The sequence below is a fragment of the Podarcis raffonei genome, chromosome 13 (assembly GCF_027172205.1).
Source record: "Podarcis raffonei isolate rPodRaf1 chromosome 13, rPodRaf1.pri, whole genome shotgun sequence".
Classification (NCBI taxonomy): Eukaryota; Metazoa; Chordata; class Lepidosauria; order Squamata; family Lacertidae; genus Podarcis; species Podarcis raffonei.
Window position 1 is genome coordinate 16,432,295 of NC_070614.1, and position 24,059 is coordinate 16,456,353.

Genomic DNA, 24,059 nt, shown 5'->3' on the forward strand with positions numbered 1-24,059 from the left:
AAACACTTCTCTGGGACTGGATGGCAGGCAGACGAGTGAGTCAGAGGAGGAAAAGGGTGGAGAATTGAGGGAGCCCTGACAAGCGCAGCAGGAGAGTCAGTGATACTGCATGAGATTGGGATGGTTGTATAGGCTGGGTATTGGGGCTGAAGGGAAAAGGGATACCTGAAGAAAACAAAACCTGAAGAGGAGGGGTGGGGAAGGGAAGGGTTGTTGTTCCTCCTCCTCCTCTTCTTCTTCTTCTTCTTCTTCTTCTTCTTCTTCTTCGGTGATCACTTGTAGCCTAGTAAGATTGTCTTCCATAAACATGGTTTTAACAATGAGTCCATAAGTGACCATGGAGGCCAATTCTGGACCCACACATCCTTCCACAGTGGGGACATTGGTTCCTGGGTGGGAGTTGCAACAAATAGGGTCATCCTATTCCGTTGTTGTTGTTGTTGTTGTTGTTGTTGTTGTTGTTGTTGTTATAATACCCCACCCATCTGACGGGGTTGCCCCAGACACTCTGGGTGTCTCCCAATATATTTAAAGCATCATAAAACATTAAACCTTTAAAAAACTTCCCTATACAGGGCTGCCTTCAGATGTCTTCTAAAGGTTGTCTAGTTACTTATCTCCTTGGCTCAGGGGTCGCATAACTCCACACCCTCTAACATTTCTCTGATGAAAGTAGGGAAATCCTAAGGAAAAGCAAGACATTTTGGGATCAAATCAGAAACCAGGACAGCTTCTGTAAATCCGGGACTGTTCCTCCTGGAAAATGGGGACACTTGGAGGAAGAGTAGAGGAGGCAGGTTCCTTATGCTACCCAAAAAAAGTGAGGTGGGCAGAGCCTTGAGTATGGCTACTGAGCTGGAATTAAGGAAGAAGTAGCACTCTTGAACCCTTTTTAATAAGAACATAAGGAGAATCCTGTTGGATTAGGACAAATGGCTTTCTAGCCCAGCATCCTGTTCTCTAATAGTGGCCCACCAGGTACCCACAAGCAAGACCTGAGTGCAACAATACTCTCCCCAACAAATATATAAAGGCCTACCGCCTGTGACAGTGGAAGTATAACAGACATAACTCCACCCTCAGTGAATTGGTCTAATACTTTTTGAAAAGTCTTCCGAATTGATACCCATTAACACATCCTGAGAAAGTGAATTCCATAGTTCAGTCATGCGCTGTGTGGAGAAGTAGTTTGCCTTGTCTGTCCTGAATCTTCCTGGAATTCAGCTTTGTTGAATGCCCCCTGGTGCGGGTATTATGAAAGCAGGGGATCATCATCTGCCTGATAAATACACAGAAAGAAAACTGAGGTGCTTCATCCAGACTGCAGGATTGTAAGAGCAACGAAAAGAGGCAAGCAAGATAATGCCATGTAGATTGCAATATTCTAGATGACAAGAACAGGTTCTCCCCAAATTGTCCAAGTCCCGTAGGAGAGCCATTTTATCTTTTTAGTTGGGCTCCATCCAGCCACACTAATATCCTCATCACAGAGAAATCGCTCCCTATTAACGACATGGGGAAGGATGTCAGAGCTGGGTCTCATGACAGGAGGCAAGGTCCTGGAAACAAGTCAAAATTGAGTGTAGTGACATAAGGCGAGGTTGATCTGTTGGAAGAAATAGGAGTAGCAGGCGAGTCCTCATATAGCCCAGACTAGATAAATCTGAACTGAAAGCTTTCACAGAGATCAGCCCTTACCACCTGGCCTAATTTGGCCTATTGCTCTCCAAGTGCCTCATTTGCTAGTTTGGCTTGTTACCCTATACGCCAGCTAGAGCTTTTTGGTGGCATACAGGCTGAATGCAGGCCTAGTATCTCTTAGGCTCCAGGTTTAAAACTTGCTGCAGACATGCTATAAAGTAGCCTGTCCTCTAGCACTCCTGTTAGATTTTTCCATCATAAAAACTTTGCACCATAATTCTGTAAGAGAGAGAGAGAGAGAGAGGGATGTTGTTACAGTGCCAGTGTCCTAATGATGGGTAGGCAAACTAAGGCCCGGGGGCTGGATCCGGCCCAATCACCTTCTAAATCCAGCCCGTGGACGGTCCAGAAATCAGCATGTTTTTACTTGAGTAGAATGTATTCTTTTATTTAAAATGCATCTCTGGGTTATTTGTGAGGCCTGCCTGGTGTTTTTACATGAGTAGAATGTGTGCTTTTATTTAAAATGCATCTCTGGGTTATTTGTTGTTGTTGTTTAGTCGTTTAGTCGTGTCCGACTCTTCGTGACCCCATGGACCAGAGCACTCTAGGCACTCCTGTCTTCCACTGCCTCCCACAGTTTGGTCAAACTCATGCTGGTAGCTTCGAGAACACTATCCAACCATCTCGTCCTCTGTCGTCCCCTTCTCCTTGTGCCCTCCATCTTTCCCAACATCAGGGTCTTTTCCAGGGAGTCTTCTCTTCTCATGAGGTGGCCCAAGTGCTGGAGCCTCAGCTTCAGGATCTGTCCTTCCAGTGAGCACTCAGGGCTGATTTCCTTCAGAATGGATAGGTTTGATCTTCTGGCTCCATCTTTGGGTTATTTGTAGGGCATAAGAATTCATCCTTCCCCCCCCCCCTTCAAAATATAGTCTGGCCTCCCACAAGGTCTGAGGGACTGGCCGCCTGCTGAAAAAGTTTACTGACCCCTGGTCCTAACCATCAGAAATGTAATAGGATTTGTTTTAATAATAAAAAAAATTGAATCCCTTTCGCCTGCCTACACTGCAAGATGATCTCAGTGACAGTGATAAGTGTCGCTTGCTTACATATTTACATACAAAGGAAGACAACAGAAAAAGCTTTGAGTGGGCATCCAAGAAGGAACAGCACATCACTGGTGGAGGAATACAATAACTTTGTTTTGTGTGGTTCAGGAATCCTGCAATAACATTTCTAATTCAGCCACTGCATTGAACTAAATTATGCACATGGGTACTCCCCCCCCCTTTGCTCAGATTGAATTTGCTTTATTACCAACTACGTTTTGGGTGCTTTGATAGAACTTGCAGAATGTGGGATTTTGTGGTCCCCGTTTCCACCTCCCAATTCCTCATGGAACTATGAAGAAAGGAGTTTGGAGCTGTACTTAAACATGGAGACAGGAAAAGTCATGTGTCACCGTAGATTCCAGGACAAGAAGATCAGAAGCCTCTGGCTTTTATGAATTGTGCAAATTGAGCAAGGTTTTGCGTATGCATGCTTCATTTCCCATAATTCTACATTTGTTAACACTGGGAAGCAGGCAAGGAGTTATGCAAAGTGCTGGAATTGCTGTTTGGTGAGTCTCTGGCTTGTAAAATTTTGATCGAGCATTGCCACCTCTGCCGTGTTGTGGAGAGCCTGTGAGATGCTGGGCGATAGCCAAAGAGATCAGAGAGTGATCAGAAGCAGGTGACAAGATACAGAGAACAAGGAGCTCCTAAGTAGGTTGCCATGGTGGAGTAGGGCCAGACCAAGACATTTTGGCACCTTAGGCCATGGGTAGGCAAACTAAGGCCCGGGGGCCGGATCCGGCCCAGTCACCTTCTAAACCCGGCCTGGGAATCAGCGTGTTTTTACATGAGTAGAATGTGTCCTTTTATTTAAAATGCATCTCTGGGTTATTTGTGGGGCATAGGAATGTGTTCATTTTTTCCTCCAAAATATAGTCCGGCCGCCCACAAGGTCTGAGGGACAGTGGACCGGCCCCCTGCTGAAAAAGTTTGCTGACCCCTGGCTTAGGCGAACCACAAAATGGCATCCCCCCCAGCTAGGGAAGATGGGGTGAGTGAATATTTACATTAGGGACATAGGCGCTGACTCCTGGATGCCTAAGCATGACGGGACCAGGCACCACAAATTGTGTTGGCAGAGGCACACTGCACGGTGTGTACGTGTGACATCAGTAAATGTGGGGGACAAATTTTGGTGGCGGATGCACAAGCACGCTGCAGGGGGAAAGTCCAAATTCCCATTATGATTCTTCTAGAAAGACGTCCCCAGATGTTGTACACGTGGTCATTTATAACTGACCAGTGAAGAAATCCAACAGAATAATGAAAGCAGAATCTGAACTGCAAGCAGGAATTCAAGCCATTGTAGGGGCTTCCCTGGATTTAGGAAATGGTTTACGTTGTAAATACCTGTTTAATTGTGACCAGAGAGACAGCATCGAACTAACCTTTCAGGATCCAGATGTATGGTATAAATTTTGCTCTCTAATTCATGTTTGCCAACAGAGAGCTGTTACTAGAATTAAAAGTTGTCCGACTTCAGAATTCTTCTATTGATCCAAGTGCTATACAGTAACACAGAAATGAGGGTGAGAGTAGGTTTAAATAGTGGTGCTTTAAAATGTTTTATCGGTACAGTGGAACCTCAGAAGCCGAATGCCTGTAAACTCAAATGTTTCAGCTCCCAAACAATCGAAAACGGGAAGTGATTGTTCCAGTTTTTAAATGATTTTTTGGAAGCCAAACGTCCAGTGTGGCTTATTCAGCTTCCTGCAGCCAATCGGAAGCCGCTCCTTGGAAGTTGAATGTTTTGGAAGTCGAACAGACTTCCGGAATGGATTCCGTTCGACTTCCAAGGTAAGACTGTACTGTTACTGCGGGTTTATCATGGCCTTTGGCTAGAACAATAAAGTTACTGAAATTGAAAAAGTAAAACAAAACAAAACACATGTTCCACAAACAAGGAAGTAATGGTAGTTCCACCCTAGAGATTTGCTTTAGTCAGTGGTGTTAGGCAGAAATTTCCTTCCAAACCTTACAATATGCCATATTTTTACGTGTATAAAACGCCCCCCGTGTATAAGACACCCCCTATTTTGGGGGACTCCAAATTAAGAAAACACCCCTCAGCACTACCCGTGTATAAGGCGAGCCCCAATTTAAAACCTGTTTTTGGTAAAAAACAACAACAACATAGTCTTATACTTGGAAAAATACAGTAATTATGTACACATTCACTTCTAGCTTGTATTCTGCTTTCTTGTGTGGGAGAGCCATGTTAGTGTGTTGAGATTAGAGTTGGACTATTGGTGAGGAGACCTTTCCCCCTTGAGCTTAGGCCGCTCAGTATCTTTCAGCCCATCACTGCCTCACAAGCCAGTTGGGAGGACCAAAAGGACAAGGGATAACCTTGGACGGGCAGTTGAGGTGGGTGAGGTAATATATAACAAATTATTGCATGCTTGTTTGTCACTTTAAAACGAATAAATGAGAAACATTTTTTTTTGGGGGGGGGAGTTGTTGCCTGCTGTTCTCCAGATTTCCCTTCTGGGTGACTTTGGTATTAATTTGATCAGTACATGCCTGACGAAGCAAGCTATAGTTTACCCCCCTGGAGTCAGAGCTGGTTCGGGAAGCAGTTCCCTCTACAAAGACGGGAACAAATTTGTCCAATCTGCTAGAAAGAGGCCACTTGTGCCTTCCAGGCATCTTTGGGCCCGTTACACTACAATCTGTAGAAAAATGTGCACACTGAGATTTTTATTATTTTTTAAAAAAAAATATATTATGGTCTTTGATCCATTCTCTTCCTACCGATTCTGGTTTAACACTGGAAAATAAAGTTAAATAAATAACAGAAGAATTCACCTACCTATGGAATTAGGGGGTGAAGAACAGAGCCATCAACTGGTGGGAAAGGCAGAGCATATACTTTGAAGTGTTTTATTGCCAGTCATCATGATAGAAGCTGTGTATTGAAAGAAGAGGGGACTGTAGATTGCAAGGATCGCTGAAGGGTGCCCTGCATTACTCTGAGTATTTCACGTGCTCTGCCATCACTTGAATAGTGCTGCCAATATCTTTTGTACATTACACCCCCACCACCATAGGAGTCGCTGGCAGATGTTATTTGACAGAAGCGAAAGTAATATACCCCGCATCAGAGGTATAAGGGGCTAGACATGCTACCCTGTGCCTGGAAACCCCAGTGTCTTATAGCGTTGGTCCCCAACGCAGTTGTGCCCCATATTTCAATCTGTGCATCTTGAGTTGTATTCAAGTGAACCCATTAATGTTAAAGGACTTAAGTTGGTCGTGCCCATAAATTTCAGCGGGGCTACTCTGAGCAGAATTGACGTTTGCTACAATCCTTTGTTAGCCAAAAGTGGGAGGGAGGGAGAAGAGAAGATAGATGCCATCAAGGTCATTCCCTTCTTCATAGCTCAGTTAGGCCATTTAAGCCATGTTTGCACTAGGAAATCTCAGATTCAGGCCTTACATGGGTGGAATTTGAACAGAGAGTATTCAGGCCGGGAGGAGGACTGAAGGCCAAACTATATATTCATCCGCATTGTTTCTGTTATGTAAACAGTAGGTATGAGGAAACCTTGAGCAGTTTTGGGACTGTAGGGTGTGGGGAAGGGAAACCCCTCCCTCCCCAACCATGGCCTTGAGTAAAATAACCTCTCCCACACTACAGTTTGCATTTTAAGGGAAACCGCCATGGGTTCACCCAAGATAGTGCACCAATTTCCCCAGTTCCTATGGAGGGTTGCTGCTTGAGCAGAAGCTGGAAACTTACCACTAGAAACCTGAATGTGGTGAGATCTCCCATTTCCTGGTCTGAGGAGTTCCTGGATGAGGCCGCAGGCTGTCGCTGTTCAACGTTTTTTGTTGTTGTTAAATTAAAAGGTAAAGGGACCCTTGACCATTAGGTCCAGTTGTGACCGACTCTGGGGTTGCAGCGCTCATCTCGCTCTACTGGCTGAGGGAGCCAGCGTACAGTTTCCGGGTCATGTGGCCAGCATGACTAAGCCGCTTCTTGCAAACCAGAGCGGCGCACGGAAACGCCGTTTACCTTCCCGCCGGAGCGGTACCTATTTATCTACTTGCACTTTGATGTGCTTTCAAACTGCTAGGTTGGCAGGAGAAGGAACCGAGCAACGGGAACTCACCCCGTCGTGGGGATTCAAACCGCCGACCTTCTGATCGGCAAGTCCTAGGCTCTGTGGTTTAACCCACAGCGCCACCCGCGTCCCATACTGTTGTTACATTACTGCTGTGCAAATTGCTTGACTCCATAAAACATAATGAAATATGGCCAAACATGTGTATCTGAAGAAGTGTGCATGCACACGAAAGCTCATACCAAGAACTAACTTAGTTGGTCTTTAAGGTGCTACTGGAAAGAAAAAATTTTTTTGTTTTGACTATGGCAGACCAACACGGCTACCTTTCTGTAAATAAAACCTCAAACATTAATAGTAACAATCTGATCCAATATAAAAGTCGCAGTAACAATAATGTAGAAGTCACAATGCCTGCCATTAAATAAATGTTCACCGACCTGGTACCCAAGGGCACCAGTGAATGCCTTTGGAGGTTTAGGGTTGGCAATCACTGCTCTATTCATATGTGTGGAAAAGGGGCAGGAATTAGGAAAGGCCTTGAAGGACCTTGAGAGCCCCACAAACCTTGCCAAATGCAACAGAACGTTGGGGCAAGGACAGCAAAATTAAATGACCTTTAGGGCAGAAAAATATGTTGTGTTTACCTTGTATGCAGTGGCCTCCCTGTGGTGCAGGTCACCAACAATTTGTGTTTTACAAAGGAACAACATACTGGGAAAGGTTCAGAGAGAAACTTTTAAGGAGGACACGTTGGATCTAAGAAAGAAAACTATTTAAAGGGAAGACAGAAGAAGCTGGGTATGGCCAGCCTAGAAGAAAGAAAAGTAATAAGATATTATGTTGGCCATTTTCAGTTATGGAAATAGATGCTAGTTAAAAAGAGCAAGGGGAAAGCAGCTGCTCACACTTTCCCTTTGCATGCGTGGCTTGAATAGTTTGTGTATATATCCACCCAAGACAGCGAAGTACATTCCTTACAGTTAATTGCTTTCCTTTCCTTACGGAGTATGTAATCCACCAAGTGATCACTTTCCAGCTCAGTAGCTAGCAGGACAGCAGAAGTGGGCAGTTACAGGGTGAGCAATTAGCATCAGTATGGTTGCACTAATCTTGCTTTCAGAAATCTGATTGCTGCATGGCCAAGGCCAAGACTGTGTAAAATTAAAATCAGTGTCTCTGAAACTTCTAATATAGCCTTTTTCTGAATTGAAAACTGAAGGCACACTTCACTCCGTACCCTCCAACATTTCTCTGATGAAAATAGGGACGTCCATTAACACCTCCCTCGTTCTCTTAGAATGGCAAAGGTGCCAGAACTAAGTTCCGGTGAGTTCCAGTTGAAAAGCAGCCCTGGGGATGTTCTATTCCATACCCTCCAACATTTAGCCAAGTATCTAAAGGCCTGTCACATGGAAGATGGAGCAAGCTTGTTTTTTCCTGCTCCGGAGGCTAGGACCAGGACCAATGGCTTCGAGTGACAAGAAAGGAGATTCCATCTAACATCTGGAAGAACTTTCTGACAGTCATGGATGCTTTGGTTGAGATTCCTGTATTGCAGGCGTTCGGACTAGATGACCCTTGGGGTCCCTTCCATCTCTACAGTTCTGTGATTCCAGGTGAACACAGAACAAAAGATGCTGTCTTAAGTTATTTATTATTTAATTATTTTCATTTAATTTATTAAATTGGCATACCGCCCTTCGTCCTTAGATCTCGTGGTGGCTCACAGCATCAATTACATTGAGTCAGACCCTCAGTCCTTCTAGCTCAGTATTGTGCGCAAAGACTGGTAGCAGCTATTGAGGATTTCAGGCAAGAGCCTTTCCTAGAGATCAGGTGCCAGGAGTTGAACATGGGATCTTTTGCATCTGCAAGGTAGCCAACAGCAGAAAGCGATTACAAATGGCATGACAGAAAAATCACACGCAGTGAGCAGCTTATTCTCCTGTGCGTATACGTTTATTGGGCTTACTTATTTCATATGGCAAACTAAAGGGAAAGGACGACTATGGGGATGTGGCGCTCATCTCATGGTAGGGCAGCAGCTGAAGAAGGAACAAAAAGGGTTTTCTTGTGTGTGTTTCTTGTGGCTGATTAGCTGCTCTCCCTGTGCAAAGGTCAGAGGGGGCAGGGCTTCTGTTGAGGTAGGTGATTAGCTGTGGGAGGAGCTTATCAGAGCTTGTAGGGCAGCGGCGCGCGCCTAGCGGCGCACACAGTTTGATCCATATTTTAGATTTAGGGGAGCTAGTCTCAAACGTTTGTTGGAGGAGACCTAGGTTTTTTGGGGGGGATTTATTTGTCCTGTCTTCACGCTTTTTATGATGGAGGACCGCTGTAGTCACCCCCAACGACACGTTCTCAAGATGGAGGGTGAGGGAACAGCTGCAGTCGCCTGTGGTTCCTGCGCAATGTTTGCCATCTTGCCAAAGGTTGCAGGCAGCTTTACCTGCAGCAATTGCATGTTGATTGCCCTCTTAAAAGACAAAGTCCAGCAACTGGAGGAACGTGTAGCTACGCTCCAAAGAATTAGAGAGCTGGAGCTCTTCTTGGAAGCAACAGAGCACACCGTCTCCACCAAGGAGGAGACAGGGACTCCCCTGAGAAGGAGGCTGGTTCACCAACACAGGAGCCAGATATATGGAGAAACGTGACTCAAAGAAGTAGGAGGCCCAGGGTTCGCTCTGATTGTTTAGAAATACACAATTGCTTTGAGGTCCTCTCCCCTAGCATGGAAGACAAAGAGCAGACTCCATTTGAGGATCTCTCCCTCATTACAGTCGATCAGGTATATGAAGACGAGCAGCAAAGTCAGTCCTCAGGGAATGTGCAGGCGACCTTGGAACGGACAGCTCATGGAAGAACCCCGACCAGACCTAAGAGGAGGCGTGTAGTGGTGATAGGGGATTTCCTACTGAGGGGAACAGAAGCAGTGATGTGTGGGCCTGACAAGATGTCTCGGGAAGTGTGCTGTCTCCCCGGGGCTAAGATCCAAGATGTAACTGAACGACTGCAAGGAATCATAAAACCCACTGACAAATATCCCTTCCTCTTGGTTCATGTGGGAACCAATGACACTGCAAGCAATAGCCTCCAGAAGATCAAAAGAGATTACGAGGCTCTGGGCAGGAAATTGAAGCAATTAAATGCACAAATTGTCATCTCATCTGTCCTCCCAGTTGAACGACGTGGCCCAGGGAGAGAGGGAAAAATAGTGGAAGTGAACAGCTGGCTTCGCAAATGGTGTAAACAGGAACGGTTTGGATTCTTAGATCACGGACTGCAGTTTCTTGAAGATGGACTTCTGGCAAGCGATGGGCTGCACCTCACAACGGTTGGGAGGAATGTTTTTGCAAAAAATATCAGAAACCTCATCAGGAGGGCTTTAAACTGACTAATGTGGGGGAGGGAGACAGTGCTCCTGAAGGTAGGAGTCTATCAATTGATGAAGATGATCATCCAAATGTCATAGACCGAATGGAGCAAACAGCACGCAGACCTAGTGGTGGGAGGAAAAAATCCTTAAATAAGAGACACGGGGGAATGATTAATGGACTTCAATGTCTGTACACTAATGCGCAAAGCATGGGAAATAAACAAGATGAGCTTGAGCTCTTGGTACAGCAAACTAAATATGACATAATAGGCATCACTGAAACCTGGTGGGATAAGTCCCACGATTGGAATGTAATAATGGAGGGATACAATCTATTTCAGAGAAACAGACCAGACAAGAAAGGAGGAGGAGTGGCGTTATATGTCAGGGATGTGTATACCTGTGAAGAGATCCAAGATTTAGAACCTCAAAGCCAAAGTGAGAGCATTTGGGTCAAAATTAAGGGAGAGAAGAATAACAGAGACCTCATTGTGGGAGTTTACTATAGATCCCCAAGCCAAACGGAGGACATAGATGATGCCTTCCTGGAACAGATGGCCAAGCATGCAAAAGGAAGGGAGATAGTAGTAATGGGGGACTTCAATTACCCGGAAATTTGTTGGATGTCAAACTCAGCCAAGAGCATAAGGTCAAACAGATTCCTCACTGGCCTTGCAGACAACTTCATTGTCCAGAAAGTGGGAGAAGCAACAAGAGGAACAGCCATTTTAGATCTGGTCCTAACCAATGTTGATGACCTGGTTAGTGGGGTAGAAGTGGAAGGATCATTAGGCGCGAGTGATCATGCTCTTCTGAAGTTTACTATACAGCGGAAAGGAGCAGCCAAGCATACTAGGACTCAATTTCTTGACTTTAAGAAAGCCGACTTCATAAAACTTAGGGAAGTGCTGGGTGAGATCCCATGGACAGTAATACTAAAAGGAAAGTAAGTTCATGATGCCTGGGAGTTTGTTAAGAGGGAGATAGTAAAAGCACAACTTCAGGCAATACCAATGAGACGGAAACATGGAAGGTGCCTAAAGAAGCCAGGGCACAGATGAAGGTGATGGACTATATGGAATTGGCAGAAATGACTGGCAGAATCTGTGACCAGGGAGAAGAGTTGGTGGAAGAAGATTGGAAGAAATTTAAAGTCTACCTACAGAAATACTGTAAAATTAAGGAATGTTAAAATGATGTCGGATGGAAAATAAGTAGTATTGGTAAAAAGTTTTTTAAGAATATGAAAGTATGGATTGATAATGGTCAAAATACATATTTATAATAGGTGATGATATTGAGCTATGAAAATTAACAGAGAGTAAGGATTTGCTGAAAGGATTTCTTTTAAACGGAATACAAAAGGGGAGGTGTGAGGAGGTCAAAGAATTAAGGAAATGAGATTAAGGATTATTGAAAGATGGAGCTAATTTTAAACTTTTTCTGTCTTCTTTTTATATTTAGCTATTATGATTTTTCTTTTCTATATATATTTTTCCTATGTGTGTTTTTTTTTCTTTTCTCCTTTTCTCTTTTTTTTAGTTTGTTAACTTTTCTATTTTGTAAACTTATGATTTTTGTAAACCTTATTGTGTAATCCTATGTGTGTGTTTAAAATTTTAATAAATATTTTATAAAAATGAAAGTAAAAAAAAAGAAGAAGAAGAAGCCAGGGTGGCTATCTAAAGAACTTTTAACTGAGTTAAGATTAAAAAAGGATGTGTACAAAAAATGGAAAAGGGGGGAAACCACCAAAGAGGAATTCAAACAAATAGCCAGCACGTGTAGACACAAAGTCAGAAAAGCTAAAGCACAGAATGAACTCAGGCTTGCTAGAGAAGTTAAAAGCAACAAAAAAGGCTTTTATGGGTATGTCCGTAGCAAAAGGAAGAACAAAGAACCAGTGGGGTCACTCAGAGGAGAAGATGGTGAAATGCAAACAGGGGACACAGAAAGGGCTGAACTCCTCAATGCCTTCTTTGCCTCAGTCTTCTCCAATAAAGAAAACAATGCCCGACCTGAAGAATTTGGAGCAAATGATTCAGCAGAGGAAACACAGCCCAGAATAACTAAGGAGATAGTACAAGAATACTTGGCTAGTCTAGATGTATTCAAGTCTCCAGGGCCAGATGAACTGCATCCAAGAGTATTAAAAGAACTGGCAGATGTGATCTCAGAACCACTGGCAGTCATCTCTGAGAATTCCTGGAGAACAGGCGAAGTCCCGGCAGACTGGAGGAGGGCAAATGTTGTCCCTATTTTCAAAAAGGGGAAAAGAGAGGACCCAAATAATTACCGCCCAGTCAGTCTGACATCAATACCAGGGAAGATTCTGGAGCAGATCATTAAGCAAACAGTCTGTGAGCACCTAGAAAGGAATGCTGTGATCACCAATAGTCAGCATGGGTTTCTGAAAAATAAGTCATGTCAGACTAACCTGATCTCGTTTTTTGACAGAATTACAAGCCTGGTAGATGAAGGGAACGCAGTGGATGTAGCCTACCTTGATTTCAGCAAGGCATTTGACAAGGTGCCCCATGATATTCTTGTAAAGAAGCTGGTAAAATGCGGTCTTGACTATGCTACCACTCAGTGGATTTGTAACTGGCTGACTGACCGAACCCAAAGGGTGCTCATCAATGGTTCCTCTTCATCCTGGAGAAGAGTGACTAGTGGGGTGCCACAGGGTTCTGTCTTGGGCCCGGTCTTATTCAACATATTTATCAACGACTTGGATGATGGACTCAAGGGCATCCTGATCAAATTTGCAGATGACACCAAACTGGGAGGGGTGGCTAACACCCCAGAGGACAGGATCACACTTCAAAACGACCTTGACAGATTAGAGAACTGGGCCATAACAAACAAGATGAATTTTAACAGGGAGAAATGTAAAGTATTGCACTTGGGCAAAAAAAAATGAGAGGCACAAATACAAGATGGGTGATACCTGGCTTGAGAGCAGTACATGCGAAAAGGATCTAGGAGTCTTGGTTGACCACAAACTTGACATGAGCCAACAGTGTGACGCGGCAGCTAAAAAAGCCAATGCAATTCTGGGCTACAGCAATAGGAGTATAGCATCTAGATCAAGGGAAGTAATAGTGCCACTGTATTCTGCTCTGGTCAGACCTCACCTGGAGTACTGTGTCCAGTTCTGGGCACCACAGTTCAAGAAGGACACTGACAAACTGGAACGTGTCCAGAGGAGGGCAACCAAAATGGTCAAAGGCCTGGAAACGATGCCTTTTGAGGAACGGCTAAGGGAGCTGGGCATGTTTAGCCTGGAGAAGAGGAGGTTAAGGGGTGATATGATAGCCATGTTCAAATATATAAAAGGATGTCACATAGAGGAGGGAGAAAGGTTGTTTTCTGCTGCTCCAGAGAAGCGGACATGGAGCAATGGATCCAAACTACAAGAAAGAAGATTCCACCTAAACATTAGGAAGAACTTCCTGACAGTAAGAGCTGTTGCTGCCAAGGAGTGTGGTGGAGTCTCCTTCTTTGGAGGTCTTTAAGCAGAGGCTTGACAGCCATATGTCAGGAGTGCTCTGATGGTGTTTCCTGCTTGGCAGGGGGTTGGACTTGATGGCCCTTGTGGTCTCTTCCAACTCTATGATTCTATGATTCTATGATCTCATTTTCAGGCCAATGAAGCCGGCGTTCGTCCACAGACATGACTTTCTGGGTCACGTGGCCAGCATGACTAAACCGTTTCTGGCGCAACGGGACACTGTGACGGAAACCAGAGTGCACAGAAACGCCATTTACCTTCCCGCCGCGGTGGTACCCATTTTATCTACTTGCACTGGCGTGCTTTCAAACTGCTAGGTTGGCAGGAGCTGGGGACAGAGCAGCGGGAGCTCACCCTGTTGCAGGGTCTTAAATCGCCAATCTTCCGATCGGCAAGCCGAAGAGGCTTAGTGGTTTAGACCACAACACCACCCACTATCCCTATATATGGCAAACTATATGGCAAACTATATGGCAAACCAGCGCTTCTCTCGCACCACCCCATTTGTGAATGATGCAACATATGCAGGTCTCTTTCTGATTCTACTCCATTTCCTCTTAAACTTGCGGTATTTCTTCTCTCCCTTCTCTTCTTGCCTCTTAGGTCCAACCAGCCACAATAGCTCCCTCTTGACATCGCTCCCCATCCCAGGACGGTCCCTGCATTCGCCGCTGGACATCAAGCATTTCCTGACCTTCCGCTTCAATGGGGCCCCCCAGCTCAACCTCTTCCCCAACTTCAACACGGTGAGTTTGTTACTTGACCTGGTCTAAATGTTACTGAGGAGGAGGCATCCTGCTCAACCAGAGAGCTTTCCCCATCTGCGGAGGGCTAACTGCAAAACTGTCCTACATCTCCCGGGTCAAAACGTGCAATGGAATCGCAGCTTGCCCCACCGTGTGATTGCTGATGTGTCACTGCTTTCTTCCGGCCTCCTTTGCTGGTTCAATTTCGTAATTTCTCCTGTCGATCTGCTGACTTCAAGGTCACCCAGAACACACATGCTCAGGGCTGGAGTTATGTGCGGTATCTATAGAAATACTGCAAGTGCAGGATGCCTCCACACACCCGCTCACGCCCATCAAGTTATGCCAGCCTTCTTTCGTTACAGTTGGGAAGCTTAAGCTGTCCGACTACACTTAACAAGGGACGTGAAGGTCACTGAGGATTGTTATGATGCCAGGGGAATGGTCATTTGATAAGGTTGCCACTGTTGGGTGGTCTTTTGGTGGTCAGGAGATAGCTGGGGATTCCCAGAAAGGTGTGTTCAACTCACTTTTCTCTTCCATTGATTTCCTGGAAATTTTTGTGCTGCGTTTCCTCTGCAAATTTAGTTTTCCTTGTGTTATATGGAAGGTGGAAATAATAGCTGGATTATCAATCCCCAGAAAGTCTAAAAATACGGAGAAGGTGCTCTCCAAGGAGAGTCATGCCTCCATTTTCTTGAGTGTCTTTCATAAGGATAGGAGTAGCTGCTGTGCTTGACCATACCAATGGCCCATCCTGTTTCCCAGTGGACAGATGTTTCCAAGAAGCCTGTGATCAAAGCATGAACTTAACAGCTCTCTCCTGTTTTTCTCCTTAGTACTTGATATTCAGAAATGCACTGCCTCTGAACATGGAGGCTCCATTCAGCAGTCAAGGCTAATGGCCATTGGTAGACGTGCCCTCCATTAATTTATCTGCTCCAGTTTTAAATCACCACATATTTTGATAGAAAAATCTGTAAGTGTTGTGTGAAGAAGTATTCCGCCAATCGGTTTAATTGAGTGACCCTAATTTCATCCATCTCAAACACAAATGCTGATTTTTTTTGTCAATTCCCAGACAAAGCAGAGCACATCCAAAGTAGTTGGGTGGGAGACTCGCATGCCAGATACGCCAAAAAGCCAACATCTCCTTGGTTTCTGAATCATGGCAGGTCACAGAATTTCATCTTTTTCTTAACCCCCTCACCCCTTGATCTCTTAACATCTGTTTGAAACCACTGGGTGAAACTAGCCGCAGAAATGAGATGAAGTGATGACATCTAGCTTTATTTTAGATGCCTTTTTTGATCACACTCTAGGGAGGCAGTGGAAACCTTGAACATTGTCAGCTATGAGATACTGGACCACGCAGCAAAACAAGATGAAACTTAATCCAGATTAGATAAAACAATTGCTGTCTGGGGGTGGAGAATTTGATAATCCAGATATAGGTGTTCAGTTCATTTTGAATGATATTGCACAAGTTCACAGCCTGAGGTGCTACTTGAATTGGATGATCCGTTGGGGCAGTGAGTAGTAGTACATTTTTACCAGCTTTGGCTGATTTGATTTCCAGTAAAAGTTAGAGCTGGCCATAGTCATTTATATTGTAGCACTCTCCAGATTGAACTACTGTCAAGTGCTCTGTGTGGGGTTGCCCTTAACACATCTGGAAACTTAAAACTGGTGCAAGTTGTCTGGGGCCAGACAGTTGGCACAGTCTGTTGCTGTTTGTTCTGCCCTGATTACTTATTGGTTTCCAGGTTCAATTTGAGGTGCTAGTTCTTACCTTTAAAGCCTACATGACTTGATACATGGATACCTTTTGGACCATATAGTCTTCTGTTCCTCCTCCTCCCATGCACCCAATGTAACATCTGAGGTCCTGCTCTGTTTCCCCCCACTGAATTTACTACACCAGCCATTCACGAGGAGCACGGTCTCTTGGGTTGTGGTGGTGAGCAACTAAGGAATGTCCTTTCCACCGAGGTCCACCTGACCCCATGCTGAAATTTTAGGTGCCTGGCTGGAGCCTGTCTTTTCTCTAAAGGACTTTGGTGTCATCTAACGGCTGGTTCTGTTTCCTTTCTCTCTGTTGCAGTGTATTCTATGTCCACCTTTTATTGATCTGCCTGTTGATGTGGTTCCTTTGTTGGGTCTGCTGTTGTCAGTGGCTTCTGTTACTATTTGTTTTTCTGTTTTGTGTTCTTGAAAATTGGTTATTGTTTTACTGTCACTATTTTTGCAAGAGTGATTCAAGCACCTACCTACTGCAAATTTAGATTTGCACAGTTCAAGTGGCTTAAAGCGCTCTGTTACCCCAGCACAGCAAATCCACTTTAAAAAAGAAATGGACTTTATTCAGTTTGGAAATGACAGGGAAATGTATTGAAAAATGTGGAATGACTTGAACACCTACAAGTAAATCAGGAGGGATGCAGGACAAATACTTACTGTAATATACCTGACCTGCAAACAGATCAGAACATATGCTGAACGGAGGCCAAACCTAATCTATGGGTAGAACAACTAAGGCCCGGGAGCTGGATCTGGCCCAATCGCCTTCTAAATCCGGTCCGTGGACGGTCCAGAAATCAGCGTGTGTTTACATGAGTAGAATCTGTGCTTTTATTTAAACTGCATCTCTGGGTTATTTGTGGGGCATAGGAATTTGTTCTCTCCCCCAAAAAAATATAGTGTGGCCCCCCACAAGGTCTGAGGGACAGTGGACCGGCCCCCTGCTGAAAAATTTGCTGGCCCCTGATCTAGGTCCGCTGCATAAGCTTAACACAAGCTATCAGGATGAATGCCAAATAAACAGGTTATCTGAAGGAGCCCGTAGCCACTTCTGTTCCTTCTGAGGGCCCCTCCTAACATCCTTTTTATTGTGCATTCATAATGATTTGTGCTCATGATGCTATCAGGGAGGTCACACACAATCCTGCTTTCAATACTGTCGGCGCCTGCAGAGGTTTTATGACGGTCATGCTGCTTCATTTCCAATCAGTGCCTATCCTGTAGACTTCCTTCTGAAATCCTGTAGCTTCTTATGCCACAAATGTTCTGGCTTATTTTGGTTCTCCTTCTGTTGCGCCATTGTGCCTCCACACAGCAACAATGTGGTAGCATCAGGGAAGCATTGCAGAACAAACGAAAGCAGAATAAATCCCCCACTATGATGTACTGTCGTTGTGTCCTGAACACGTTCCAGAGTACACCCACAATAAATTACTGGTCTGGAGGGGCCCTGAATTAGAATGTGAGATATAAATTTAAAGAGAAAGAAGGAAGGAAGGATGGAAATGTTGCTTAATGGAACACCGAGGACCACAACATTTGTGTTCCTTGCTTGCTCTGCTTCTGGAAATCTGAACTGCATTCATTCTGCCTTCTTCCTCTGCCTAATCTGCTGCAAGGACATACTGAAGATTCTTTCTGGCAGCTGGGACTCCTATCTAGATGTTAAGGTAACAATATAATGCCCTACTGCTGCTGCATACCGAATTGGAAGGAGGCTCCTGCAGGATCATCTCCTCAACCTCCTGTGCCTCAAGGCAGAATACCTGTTCCAAACAAAGCTGAATAAACAAAGCCCCTGATCGTTCTGATTGCTTTGCTTTGCAAAAACATTCCAAGCTCATCAAAAATAATTTGTGTTTTAAGGTTTTCCAGGGCCTCCTCCCCAGATTTTGTGATCATGGTATGGTACCTCCCCCCTTGCAGCCTTCTCCCTTTTCTCCCTCTGACCACTCATTGGTGTCCCATCACCAGCCCCCTGGCTCTGAGCCTTCTTCCCTTGGGGGTTCCCTAGCTGGTGCCTCCCAGCACTCCTCTGCATCCAGCCAGTCCATGACGGAAGGGAATCTAAGGAACTCACCCAAGATTTCTTAAAGGAAATCAAATGTGAAATTGCTTGTCTCCTAACAAAAACAATATCAATTAGCAGCCACGCAATAAGAAGGCAGGTTCTTTTATGGATCAGTAATTGGTTAAGGAATAGGAAGCAGAGAGTAGGAATATATGGAAAGCTATCTCAGTGGTCGGGACGCGGGTGGCACTGTGGGTTAAACCACAGAGCCTAGGACTTGCCGATCAGAAGGTCAGGGGTTCGAATCCCCGCAACAGGGTGAGCTCCCGTTGCTCGGTCCCTGCTCCTGCCAACCTGGCAGTTCAAAAGCACGTCAAAAGTGCAAGTAGATAAATAGGTACTGCTCTGGCGGGAAGGTAAACGGCGTTTCCGTGCGCTGCTCTGGTTTGCCAGAAGCAGCTTAGTCATGCTGGCCACATGACCCGGAAGCTCCCTCGGTCAATAAAGCGAGATGCGCGCCGCAACCCCAGAGTCGGTCACGACTGGACCTAATGGTCAGGGGTCCCTTTACCTTTACCTTTACATCAGTGGTAAGAGGTGGGGTTCCCCAAAGATCTGTATTCTGACCTGTGCTTTTTAACTTGGATCTGGAGTTAGGGTGAGCAGTGACATGAGGTGGCCTAATTTCTTGATGACGTCAAATTATTCAGGGTGCTAAAAACAAAAAGCGTTTGTGACGTGCCCCCAAAGAATCTGTTAAAACTGGGTAAATGGGCAACATTATGGCAAATGTGATTCAGTGCCAGTAAGTGTGAAATGATGCACAGTGGGGGCAAAACATCCTTATATTTCATAGGCACTGATGCTGTCCAAGCTGAAGGTGTGTGACCAGGAAAGAGAGATTGGGGTGGTGGTGGGTAGCTCAAGGAAAATATTGGCCTGCATTAAGCAACTGTGAAAAAAGTTGAACAGCATGCTGAGTGCCGGGACCTCATGATAATTGCTTCCAAATTCTTCTTGATACTCACAGTGAAGAACCCAGTGAAGGCCACTTCTCTCCCCACTGCTGTTGCCATGAAAAGTAGGGAACAAATGGGAGCAACTACTCTGGCTAATTCTGAGCTGAGCCTTAATTTTGGAGGGGTTGGCCTTGACTCCTAAGTAGCCCAGAAGTTCTGAACTGGGAAGTTCGTATTCCAAACTTTGTTGGCATCACTTTTGCTTTTATTTCAGATTTCCCCTTTATTTAACCCACCCACCCAGCACTAAAAAATAAAATGGTGGCGGTGCTTATCTGATCTATCGTTAACTGGTATGCAAACCCATCTCTTGATCCTGACCCACAAGCTGCAAACTACTAGCATACATAAACCTTCCAAGCTCCAGTGGTTCTATGGAAACTATTCATTTCCAAACAAACAATTCCATGCTAGCAAGGTGTCCTGAAGTCCTCTCAGATGTGCAAAGCTCTTGAAGATTTAACAGCCATTTGCAAAAAGGCACAGTTTGAACCCCTCCTGTCTCTCTCTCTCTTTGCTTACCCATCTCTGACCTCCAGAGACTTGACAGGAAGTTCAGTGCCACAGTCTCTATTTATATATCGGTGGGAACATCCCAGGGATAAAACAGAAGTAATTCGAGTCAATGCAAATTGGTTATAAAGCAGAGATATAGGATTTATTTTTTATTTTTTTAAAACCACTCGGAATACACTGCCCTCAAAATACGCTCTTCGGTTTTCTGACAGTTCACTCCCTTAGCTGGGAGGTGCAGAAAGATCTTTCCAGCCAACATTCTGGAATAAGCACATCAAGAGCAGGAGAAATTGGTAGGTAGGTACCAACTGCAATCTGTCGGAACACACCTGATGTTTTAAGTTTTCCCCTTCAAGGTAGATTAGGAGACCCATCGCCTGTGCTTTGCTTTCTTGAATCGGGATTTTGCATATATAGGTAGGGAGAGTGTAGCTGCCTGCCTGATTGTTTTAAAAATGGAAGTGTCTGGATTCTCAAGCAACCGTGAAGCATCAGCAGTGCTTGGGATTCATTGGCTGAATGGTTTGTTCTCCAAGGGGGAGCGGGGGCAGTATGTCAGCTCCCGATTGAGCTTGCTGTTAGGGTCAAGGAACTAGGCTGGGAAATCTCAGCAGGCTTGCATGGTCCCATGGATAGGCTATTGACACTTCATTTGGGTGCATAGTTTGGGCACCTTTAGGAAAGGCTATGAGCATCCCCGTTGATCCCATATCCCAATGGCACGCTGAATTGGACCAACTGATCCGAGTAGCTATCTTGATCTCTGATGTTAGGACTCAGTATTGCCTCAAATTGGCAACAGTGACCAGAAATGATGAAAATTTGCAAAGAGCATATTTGTGATTGTTGGTGAAACCTTGCTCTAGGTCTCTTTGCTGCATGTTCTATAATATTGTGTGTGTGTGTGTTTGTGTGTGTGCACGCGCATGTAATTGTGGAAGGGGCCCTTTTATGCGTTGCACGACTGCTTTGGACCCAGCCACCCAGAAAAATCTGTCAGGCCACCTCACTTCTAGCTCCCATGTTGTAAAAGCCTCCTCATTCACCCTGCGGCTTTTATGCTGAATTGCTGGACTGATTGTTGATGATTGCCTTTGTCTGCCAATTTGTTACTCATTTGTTTTATTGCTTTACCCCTGTCATAAGTGATTGACTTTTAGAATGGGGAAGCTGTACATCTAATTTTGCGGAAAGTCGATTGATACAGTTTTGTAAATAAATTAAATATAAATAAATTATGGCAGTCGCGACCCCAAGATGCGCTGATAGCCACTTGCTGTGATAATAACGGGAATTATTATCATCAGCACCACAACAAATAAGGCACTGTGTGGAAATTAGACAGCAGTCCTGTGCACACTTATACGGAAGTAGCATGCGTAGGATTTTGGCCTCAGCATACAGGAAGAGCCCCCTGGCTACTTATAATCTAAAGATGGCTTTTGAAAAGGATGAGACCAATTCATGCAGACGATTAGCTATGCTACAAGTGAAGCATCCATGTGCAGAGGGGGCATACCTCAGAATTTGTTACTTTTTCTTTCCCTTCTTTGCTTTGCTCTTGCTTCTGTTTTGTTTTTTAATGTCCTCTGTTTTGGGCCAATGAAGGGATTGTACTCAGATGAAGGTGATGGCTGGCTGTTGAAAGGTCCTGTGTAAGAGGCAGGGAAGGGAAGATCTCCCAGAGTGGGAAGCTGGGAGAAGAAGCTCCCAGGTGAAATCTTAACCCTTGTCTTAACACAGAAAGAGGTGGAAGATCTACCTGTGAGAGAATATTTTGCATTCTTCTTCCTCTTTTTTTCTGTTTTTGTTTAGATCAATTTAGGGTTTTTTATTGTATTTTATTATGAAAAGCCTTAATAAAATCTTTTTTAAAAAGAAAAGAGTATGAGTCGTGGTGGTGGAACGGTAGGACCATGCTTATTAATGTGTCAGGGGCCACCTTTTAGGAAAAAAACGCTGGGTTGTGGATCTTTGGTTCTGTCCCGCAAGTCAGCTCTTGTTTTCCAATTGTGTGCTGCCATGGATGCTTTTTTAACTGGAGAAAAGAATTGTTAACTGTTATGTACTAAGCTTGGATCCTAGAACAATAGGCAGGTAGGATCCTAGAATGCAACAACTGATTGGCTTGCAGGAGAAAACCAATCAGGCTCCGGGAGGAAGTTAATCAGCCTATTAGGCTGGTAGGATCGTCGAATCCAACAACTGATTGGCAGGAAAAGACCAATCAGGCTCCAGGAGGGAAGCAGAATCAGCCAATCAGACGGGACTCATTGTGTAAATAATGTATATAAAAGCCTAAGGTTTGGGGGGCAATCCAATCACTGTTTACAAGCTGCAATAAAGAGCATGAAATCACTGCCGGACGCCGAGTATATTTCACTAACCATTGAGGGTGAAATGGAGTAAATGAAGAGAGATCTCTCTTCCCCCTCACCTCTTCCTCCTGAGATCAGGTGATGGACCTGCCTCCATCTTGCATTGCATCCCTGCACCAGGTGGTTACTGCTTTGAGCACGCCACCTTCAAGATTGGGACAGAAGGTTCCTTTGATCACTCAAAATTCTCTGATCCAACACCAACACCGTCCTTCCTGCCTCCGAACCCGCATGTGCCTCTTCATTTTTATTCCAGATGAGTGAGTAAAAATTTCATCACAAGCATGGGAAGGCACCACTTCATTAATCACTTTCTGTTGCCAGTTCTGCTCCCTTTGGGGATGGAATTTAGGGGTCCAGATAATGAGTCCCTTGTCTGCATGCTTTGCCTGCTAGACTGATGCACCTGTCTGGACAACTAAATAGCTTTGTTGAGAAATACGATCACCTTCAAACCTCAATCTCTCTCCCCTCTTCCTGACAGCCAGCCTCGGATAAGATAATCTTCCAGAGCCACAGGGCTAAGAGAACAATACGTGCATTATAGATTATGGTTGTGCTCTAACACACACATTATTTTTATATTCGTTCCCCCCACCCCTTCCCTTTCCCCCCTTTCTACCCCCCTGTTCTCTGCTCTAATCCATTTCTACGTTACTTAATGCAATCATTTTGTTTGAACTTAGAGTAGATTTTCGAACACTATGGAAACAAATGAAACCAAGAATTGAAGCAGTAGTGGATGTAGATTCCACCCTAGGTTGCTGCAGAAGTTCCTGAATCCAGTTGACTATTTAACCTAGGTTTTAAAAGCCCTGCCCCTTACTTTTAAGGTATCAGAAAACCATAGAAGACTACATGGCCAGGCTCCAGTTTCCTGGTATTGCATAAATAAGTTCCAGAAAAAACAAAAAAGGCAATATTCTAGGGATGAGGAAATTTTGGTCTCTCACAAGTTTCTAATTTTTCCAGTCTTGAGTTTAGTTCACCATATTTCTGCATTGCTTTGCCGTTTCATTTGATTTTTTAAAAAAGTCATCAGCATTTAGTGTGCATTTCTCTTAATATATAAATCTTTGCATGCAATTTTGCATATGTGCACAATATTGCAATCAGTTTCCCCTGATATAATGCATTGTATCTTTTCACCAGTATATGCATTTTTATGCACATGTCCCCTAAAATGTGCATTTTTATGTGTTGGAGAACCACGTTGCAAAATTTCTAGAAGTGCAAATTTCAAAAGATGGACGCTTTTTGGTTTGCATTTTGTGACAAGAAGCATGATTTAAATAGGTTTGTATTAAAATTCAAAGCTGAACTGAATTTCTCTCTCGTCCGTGCTTGTGTCACCTTAAAGACCCAACAAATTCATTATGGGACTTCACTTTGGGAAACGGCTTACCAGGTGAGGGCAGCTGATGGGTCTCAAACCGTTGGTGAGTTAGGGACTTCCTCTACATGTGACGACAGGCTCTGGCAGATTGAGCAGACAAGACAAATAGTGGGTCTCCATTTTTTGCATTTTTGTTCAAGAATACCCACATTAAGGTCACAGATGTGGTGTCCTGGGGAGACTGAAATGCTTCCCTTGGCAGTTCTTGAATTCTGCCATTTCTGACATCATATTTGTGTCCTGTCCGTTTGTTTTATTGCATAGAAACTGGGCTGCTTGTCTTATGCAGAAGGACATTACCAAACTAAGGCCCAGGGGCCGGATCCTGCCCAATCGCCTTCTAAATCCGACCCATGGACGGTCCTGGAATCAGCGTGTTTTTACACAAGTTGAATGTGTGCTTTTATTTAAAATGCATCTCTGGGTTTTTTGGGGGCATAGGAATTCGTTCATTTCCCCCCCCCCCAAAAAAAAATATAG

At 44.5% G+C, this 24,059-nt stretch overlaps 1 protein-coding gene across 5 annotated transcripts in view; it reads left to right on the plus strand.

The window, feature by feature from the left end:
- ZNF385C (zinc finger protein 385C) overlaps positions 1-24,059 on the plus strand; it is a 163,577-nt gene that overhangs the window by 123,463 nt on the left and 16,055 nt on the right. For all 5 annotated transcript variants that reach the window (XM_053362302.1, XM_053362301.1, XM_053362300.1 and 2 more), the window contains one exon: positions 14,317-14,459. In XM_053362302.1, coding sequence (XP_053218277.1) covers positions 14,317-14,459 — 143 coding nt within the window. The remainder of the gene's footprint in view (positions 1-14,316; positions 14,460-24,059) is intronic.